Source organism: Mus musculus, chromosome Y, assembly GCF_000001635.26.
Source record: "Mus musculus strain C57BL/6J chromosome Y, GRCm38.p6 C57BL/6J".
Taxonomy (NCBI): Eukaryota; Metazoa; Chordata; class Mammalia; order Rodentia; family Muridae; genus Mus; species Mus musculus.
The window spans coordinates 22,506,796-22,515,757 of NC_000087.7; the positions used below are offsets into that span (position 1 = coordinate 22,506,796).

At 35.9% G+C, this 8,962-nt stretch overlaps 1 protein-coding gene across 1 annotated transcript; it reads left to right on the forward strand.

Moving 5' to 3' along the window:
* The first annotated feature begins 7,064 nt into the window (after positions 1–7,064).
* On the forward strand, positions 7,065–7,748 carry Gm21065 (predicted gene, 21065). Its single transcript, XM_017318830.2, has one exon. It carries the CDS (start codon positions 7,065–7,067, stop codon positions 7,746–7,748), a length of 684 nt encoding a protein of 227 aa, XP_017174319.1.
* The last annotated feature ends 1,214 nt before the right edge of the window (positions 7,749–8,962 follow it).

An 8,962-nucleotide genomic window follows, 5' to 3' on the forward strand; every position in this document is an offset into this window, starting at 1 on the left:
TTCTGTTGCTCTTGTGTCTTTCCCTCTTCTGTATCCCCCAAGTTCATTCTGCTTTCTTGGCATGACTCACAAATGAGCCTTTGTGTATTATCCTGTGGTATATGAGAGGAGTTGTCTGAATAGAGATGAAATATTGAGTCATGGCAAACACAACTGTGGAAATGGAAACCATCCAGGGGCAAATGTTGTAAAATTAACATAGTCTGTGAAAGAAAAATGCTTTTGCTTTCAGAAGGAGAGTGAATGGAGTTTTTCACTAAGCTGGAAGGGGGCTAATAAAGACCCTTTTTAACTGGAGAATTTAATAAGAATGAACCAAAACCCAGGTGCAATTATTCTTACAGGAGTGAACTGGATAGATGGGTAGAGTTTGGCTAGTATAAGATACTTGATTTAATGACTTTTGAGGTCCTTTTTCGAAATCATGATCAATAAATTCTGCCCTCTGTGACATATCTACTATATTTGTTTGAAAGATGAATAAACTAGGATACATAGATATAGCTTTATAGTATAGTTCTTGAACTTTCATGATGTGACAATTAAATCTGTATGATCAAGACATATTTAGAGCTCTGCATTAGGCACACATAATCTATAGCTCCTGGGGACATACACGCAAATGAACAAAAATGACTTTATAGTGTTTCTTGTTTTCAGAATGGAATACATTTTATAAATAATCTAAAAGCAATAGGTTCAGTTTCTATGTTCTTAGAGACATAACCTTAAAGACCCTAAAAACTCTAAAAAAGAAAAAAGAAAAAAGAAGAGAAAAGTAAATAAACTTGAAGCTTTAAATAAACAATAAAAACCCTAAAACAAACAAACAAACAAACAAACAAACAAAAACATAAAATTTTTGAAAAAATAAAACTAAAAGAACCTAAAACCCTAAAGAAAAACAAACAAACAAACAAAATCAACAAAAAAATTCTAGATCTCTACAAAGACCCAAAAAAACATAAAATAATTACCACAAACAAACAAACAAGGAAAGAACAATAGCCACACTAAGCCTTTAAAAAAAAAATCTTGCCAAATACACTGAGAACAACCCTAAAATCATTTAAAAACCGTAAAAAAAACCCCTAAAACAATAAAGCAAAACCTAAAACCCTAAAAAACCCTAAAATTATTAAACAAACACTAAATGACCCAAAAAAGCTATTTTTTAAATTCTTAATTAACATTTTTAAAACCCTAAAATTCTATAAATAAGAAAACACAAGAACTCTAAAAAGACCCTAAAAAAATTATAAAACCCTAAAAAAAAAAATCCAAAAACTCTACAAGTCTAGATCCCTAATGAGACAATAAAAAGCAATTAAAAAAAAAAAAAGAAAATGAAAAGATACAAAACCACCACCCCAACAACTACAAATTCTTCTGCCTTAAAAAATCGCCAAAAACACTGGAAAAGAAAATCATTTTCCAAACCTTATTAAAAAAATGCTTAAAACAATTTTTAAAAATTCCTTAATTAAATTAAAAAACAAAACAAAACTAAAAAATAAAGAAATACCCTAAAATTCTTTTTTTTTTCTTATAAAAGAAAACATTTATTTGGGGGCTTGCACACAGTTTGAAAGGGTTAGTCCATTATCATCATGGTGGGAAGCAGACAGGCATGGTGGCGGAGAGGTAGCTGAGAGCTTCGAATCCTGATCTGAAAGCAGCCAGGAGAGAGAGTGAGGGGGAGAGACAGAGAGAGACAGAGAGAGAGAGAGAGACAGACAGAGAGAGAGAGAGAGCGAGAGAGAGAGAGAGAGAGAGAGAGAGAGAGAGAGAGAGATACAGAGAGAGAGAGAGAGAGACAGAGAGAGAGACAGAGACAGAGAGAGAGAGAGACAGAGAGAAACAGAGACAGAGACAGAGACAGAGACAGAGACATAGTTTCAAAGTCCTGGTATGGACTTTGAAACCTTAAAGATCACTCCTTACTAGGAGTGATCACACCTGCTCCAACAAGGCCACACCTCCTAATCCTTCCCAAACACTTCCATTAACCAGGGAATCAAGCAGTCAAGCATATAAGCCTAAGTGAGGTTGTCTTATTCAGACCAAGACACTCATTAAACCTTGTAACAAAGCCAAGTTGAAAAGCAGTACTGTACAAGTGTTATGAGAAAAGTTGCTGGGACCAGGCTTACATTGCAATGCAGTGACCTGGCAACTCACTCAACAACAGTAAAAAGACCCACAAGAACTGTAAAACCCTAAAAAAAGTTCCTTTAAAAAGTTCTAAAAACACATCAAAACTCTGAAACTCAAAATAAAATCCTTGAAAACCCGCTTAAAAAAGCAAAACAAAAAAACAAACATACAAACAAACAAACAACAACAAAAAAAAACCTACAATACCCTGAAACCCTAAGTAAAATCCTGAGACTATAAAATCAATCCTACCCTCCCCCAAAATACCTACAAAACCCTGAAACATTAACTAAAATCCTAAGATAAAAAAATAATCCTAAGCCTATAAAAAAAAGCAAACACACACACAAGAAAACAAAAAACCCTTACAAAATCCTAAAACCCTATAAAACACTAAAAGTATAAAAAGAAACAAAAACAAAACAAAACACAACAAGAAGAACAAAATCACACAAAAAACTACAATTATCCTAAAATTATTTATAAACACTAAAAAGCCCTAAAACCCTGAAATACCTTAAATAAATAAATAAATAAATAAATAAATAAATAAATAAATAAATAAATAAAATAAAAATAAACCTCAACCCTACCCAAAACAAACAAACAAACAAACAAACAAAAAACTTATAAGGACAAAAAACCTACCAAATTAAAAACCATTAAAACCCTAAAACTCTAAATAACACAAAGGGCTTTACCCTCCCGCACACCCCCCCTCTAAAAAAAAAAAAACCTGAAAACTGTAAAATACTAAAAAGCCCGAAAAAAGCCTAAAACCTTAGAAAAAGTAAATCAAAAGAAAAAAAAATCTAGAATCTTTAAACAAATACTGAAATAGTCCTAAAATACAAAAAAAAAAAAAAAAAAAAGAAAAAAGAAAAAAAAGAAAAAGAAGAGAAAAATAAAATTCTGAAAACACACCTATTAGCTAGGCAGTCATTCAACTTACAAAGTTTAGCCTGCTTCTGAGTGCTGGTATTAAAGGGGAATAAAACTATACTTGACTCCTTTTTGTTTGTATAATTGTTTTCTAAAATATTTTTTTTCTCTGTGGGTGAGTATATGTGTGTGTGCGTGTGTGTGTGTCTGTGTGTGTGTGTGTTGTCCAAAGAGGTCATCAGATCGTCTAGAACTAGAATTGCAGGTGGTTGTGAACAACCATGTGGGTGTTAGAAATTGAACCCTGGTCCTGTGCAAAAGCAATCAGTGGGCCTAAGCAGTGAGCTATCTCCTCAGTCCTTTCTGCTTGCTCTAATCTCTACTTCACTATTCATCTTGCCTAAATATGTCTTTATTCCTACTTCTTCTGTCTGTTTTTATGTGATGAATTCTTGTTTGCTTTTCTCTTGTTTCTCCAATTACAGCACCAAGATTCTTCATTTCCTTTTGTTTTGGAAGATTCTCAAGGAATCTTAAATCCAGACTTTAGGGCAGTTATTTAAAATTCACACCTGGGGATTAATCTTCAGAAAATTATTTTTGGGAAAAACATATGATTATTTCAACATCTATAGTAGTGTGGGGGCATTATTCTCCCTACGTCATGTACACTTAAGATCTTTAGATACCTCCTTCCCTGTGATAGCCTTGCAGCTCACTGAGTGACATGTGCATTTGATGATAAATGATACACAAACTTTGAAGCACCTTACCATATCCTGTCACCCATATCATGTTCAACATAGCAAGAACCACAAGTGAGTTGAAAAATACAAATATATTTTTTAGTGTCTTGAAGCTATAATCCCCAAATTAATCAAAATATTATTTGGACTCTGTTACTTTATACCAGTGTTTTTTTTAAGTGTACAAGTCGCAGGCCTTTTCTGTGACCCTTTGCACAGGTTTACAGTGTCCTTTTACCATCTTCATCCTCCCCACTATCCTCCATTGCTATCAGATCTCCCCCCTCCTGCTGCGCTTACTCTTCCAAAATACCTCCTATTTTTTAATGTCCCTTATTAAATTTATATTTTTACAATAGTCATTTTGAGTTTTACTTGTCTAACCTAATATATAGTATTTAATCATTCCATCCATTTTTTTGAAAACAAAGCGCTGCACTAATACACATAGATGAGAAATATATTTCTCTCTCTCTCTCGCTCTCTCTCTCTCTCTCTCTCTCTCTCTCTCTCTCTCTCTCTCTCTCTCTCCTTCTGTCTCTCATTTTTAAGGCATTCATCCAGTAGTTGACATCTTAAATCACTCCATAGCATGTATGTTTCATACAGTGAGGCAATCAATATTGATGATATGGATATGTAGTGGTCCTTCTTAGATTTTTTTTTTTTTTGTGAACTTAAATCAACCTGGGAAGATAGAATCTCAGATAAAGATCCTCCATCACATTGGCCTGTGGCCACACCTTAAGGAATGATTTTTTTTTTTGATGACTGTTGTTGAAGGATCTAGCTCTCTATGGATAGTGTCATATCCTATGAAGATGATGTACAGGGTACGGTGGGGACCGTGGAAGGTACTGAAAAGGATTTTTTTTGAAGAACTGAAGATCTATGTGCCATGAACAATTAAAGTGTCCTCTAATTTGTAAGTAAATTTTATACATACCTGTGTCCAGTATTCTGTCTACACATATTTCAAAAGTAAAATTACCTCATCTATTTCATCCTGTTTTACTGCATTTAATCTATGAAATTACTTATAATCAGAAGTGCTGGTAAATTTTAAAAACCTTTAAAATATGACTGGGAGATATCAGGTTTTTTTTTTTTTTTAATTTTATCACAACTTTGTAAGCATGCCCAAGATCTATGTTGTCCTCTTACTTTCCAAAGAATCCATAATTCATGATTGCCATTGGTTTCAATACATGTCATTTAACCCTGTCAAATTCCAGGTTTGTTTGCATAAAAATAGTCCTCCTCTAACTGTGGGTTTTCATAAAGTGAAAATTGGTGTGCTATCCAGTGTGCTGCCTCAAAGAATCTGGCAATATTTATGATAAGAAGCACAGCTTAAAGATAACCAAGGGAAAGGTTGGAACATGAAAAATAACCACCATGGATGTTGTCAAGGCAGAAACCGAAGACTTTCTCAGAACAAAAATAAAAACAAAAATGAAACAAAACAAAACACAAACCAAACAAATAAATAAAAATTCAACAACCAAACAATAAAAACCATGCAAGGGTGTAATTCTTTGGCAGAATATTACTCAGATCATCAGGCCTTTCAGTTGGGATTTCATTTATTATTTCTAGGAGGCCATATGAAAAGGTAAATTCGAGATGCTGAATGTTTCTGAGTGTAACTAGGGAAGGAACCAGCCTGAGAGGGGTTCTATGATGTAAGCTGAACTAGGGTGATGTCACAGAGCACTGGCTGGAGGTTGCGCATCTATTCCACTTGGAGGCGCTAGAATCCATTCAAGGTGAGTTCACTATCTTCACAGTGGTGTGTCAAAGCCAGGTCATTTTTTCCCACAGGCTTTTGGTGCCTGGTCTGTATCAGGAGATCTTGACGACTAGGATATTTTTCTATGGGTAAGTACATTTATGAAGTAATTGGGACCCTCATAGCTACAGAAAGCTAAAAATTTTCTCTCCTACAGTGAGTTACTGTACATTCTACTTTCCCCATGTTTATTAGCAAGGTAGATGAATGGTCTAGGTTAGTTTATCTCCTGAATTTATTATCCTTGCTAACCATATCTAGATCACAATTCCACTAAAATGCCAAAGCTCCTGTTTGTCCATGTGCATGTTAGAAGTTATTAGTTCTAAAAGGCTGATATTGCCTCGACTTTTTGAGTTGTTCTTGAGTTCAGTGATGCAATGGCTTCATCGAATAATTCTGAAGCTGGGTCAGGAGAAACAATAAAGAAGGACAGTGGTGTGCTGTGTCCCTGGGAAGATATTTGTGAATGCAAGAACTTAGCTCAGAGCTTACGCGTACAAGAGAATCATGGTGACCACTCTGGCCTTTTTTTTTTTTTTTTTCTCTTCTTCTTGATCATTGGGGGTAATTGTCATAGCACCACCTAAATTGACATAGAAATTCAAGGAGAGGATCCTCATCAGAGACAAATTTACTCAGGTCTGAAGAAATAAATGTTGATCTGAGTATGTTATTCTGAGCTCTAGAGAATTACTTGTTAATTACACTATTTTTATTTCCTTGTTTCCCTTGTTTCTTTGTTTCTTTGTTTGTTTGTTTGCTTGCTTGGTTAATTTTATTTGAGTTTCTGTATGTTTAGATTTGGCTGTCAGGAAACTCACTGTGTAGACCAGACTAGTCTTTCTCTCACTAAGGTCTGCCTCACTCTGCCTCTTGAGTACTATGATTAAAGTTATGGGTCACTACCACTTCCTATTAACTTCTCCATTTGATTGTTTGTTTTGTTATTTTTTGTTTGAATTTCTCTTTTGTTTGTTTTTCGTTTGATTTTCGTTTGTTTTCTTTTACTTGATGTTGTTGTTGTTGTTGTTGTTGAGACAGGGTTCCTCTCTATAGCACTGACTGCCCTGGAACTCACTTTGTAGACCAGGCTGGTCTCTAATTTAGAAATCTGCCTGTCCTTGCCTTCTGAGTTCTGGGATTAAATGTGTGTACCACCATGGCTGACTTATTAACTTCTTATTTTTATAAAATTAATTTTAGGAGCTCAAATCTGTTTAGCATAATCTTCTTCACCTGCTCAGAAGTTCTCTTAGAGAAGAGTCTTGGTCCAGCATTCACTCTCAACCCATAACCATTGCCCATCAGGAATTCATATATATGACAGAGGCAACAGCATTGTGTCTGGTTTAAACGGGCAAGATCTTCAGTCCCAGGCAATGAGCAAGTATGATATTTGAAGGGAATGGAAGCCACAAGACAGTGTGATCTACCACAACAGGTCTACAGCCAGGTAGAAGACAATACATCTGAAGAGTCTGAGCATGACATCACTCAAGAAGAAGAGTAGGAGGAAGCATTCTTCCCAGGCCCTGGGGAATATTGTTGGCTGCAGAATTTCTCACGGGTGGAAGGAAGGTAATGAGCCTGTCACCCATTGGAAGGCCATCATTCTAGGTCAACTGCCAACAAACCCTTCTCTTTATTTGGTGAAGTATGACGGAATTGACAGTGTCTACGGACAGGAGCTCCACAGCGATGAGAGGATTTTAAATCTTAAGGTCTTGCCTCACAAAGTAGATTTTCCTCAGGTGAGGGAGGTCCACCTCGCAGGCGCACTGGTTGGCAGAGAGGTACAACACAAATTTGAGGGGAAAGATGGCTCTGAGGACAACTGGAGTGGGATGGTGCTAGCCCAGGTGCCATTCTTACAGGACTATTTTTACATTTCCTACAAGAAGGATCCGGTCCTCTACGTCTATCAGCTCCTGGATGACTACAAGGAAGGTAACCTCCACATCATTCCAGAGACCCCTCTGGCTGGGGTGAGATCAGGTGATGACAATGACTTCTTAATAGGTTCCTGGGTGCAGTACACCAGAGATGATGGATCCAAAAAGTTCGGAAAGGTTGTTTACAAAGTTCTAGCCAATCCTACTGTGTACTTTATCAAATTTCTCGGTGACCTCCATATCTATGTCTATACTCTGGTGTCAAATATCACTTAAATTGAAAAAAATCACAAAGTACAGAAATGTAAACTTATAGGATTGAAAAAAAAATGTTTGTTTTCCTGTGTTGGGTACCTATGGGTCTTTGACAACCTCAGTATCTTTGTCAATAAAATTTGTTTTGTTCTAAAAATTAATACGTGTGACATGACATGCTTTTAGTGAACACTTTGTTGGAAGAGATGGACTATGGTAGAAAGAACATCAAAGGAAGATGAAAGTTGCAATGCAGGCTGTGAACAGTGCATACATCTAATATCACACAGGCTAAAATGGACAGGACTTAGATTCTGTGGTCTGCATAGTGAGCAAGGAATTGGAGATATGACTTAGAGGAGCAGGGATGGCAGCAAAAAATGGATTTTTAGGAAGAAGCGGAGAAAGACAGGACATAGATAGAATCTCTGGTATGAAGTCTGAGGGAGAAACAACAAGTTGGGGAAAGAGTGATAGATAAAAGGAATGTGGCCTTGTTACACAAAGTGCAACCCAGAAAACTGATCCAAAGAGATTCAGAAATCAGACAAAATAAGGTTTCATTTGAATAATGAAACCAAATGAAACTTGTCTCTCATTTTAAGATTTATTATCTTTATTTATATGGGTGGGAGTAGGGCATGAGCTTGAGAGTATAGGTGACCACAGAGACATGAGTTGTCAGATCCCATGGAGCTGGCATTAAAGCTGATTGTTAACCATTGGATATGAATTCAAGAAAACAAATCCAGTTTTTTTTGCGGTACAGTAGTGCTCTTGACAACATGGTCATCTCTCTATTCCCATTAAGATATCTTTTTAAGAAATCCAATATTAACATGCAGAAAAGAGACCAGGTAGAAGTTAAGAAAGATTAAATTGATGGTGACCTTTAAAAACAATAAAGGACACACAAAGGACTAGAGGACACTGAGGGACAAATGAATTCTAAGATGAAGTTCTCAAAATGTGAAGCAGGAGACCCAGGAAGAATAGAAATTTTGTGCAAATAGTTAAAATTGGGCATATCCACATTAGGTTCTTTGGTTTCTTAACAAATAGCCAGCTGATCAGATCAAAGAGTAATTTAAAAGAGAAAATGAATAAACTGTGAGATAATATATGGTGGGGCGTGGATCCTGAGTTCTTTCCCTGTGCAATCTTTGCCTGGGATGAATCCTGTGATCTTTTGGAGGTCTCTGTTGAGTGCCCCAGATGACCATCAAAAAGCTCAC

Coding starts and splice junctions, on each gene's coding strand:
- Gm21065 (XM_017318830.2), top strand. CDS start 7,065: ATGACATCACTCAAGAAGAAGAGTAGGAGGAAGCATTCTTCCCAGGCC.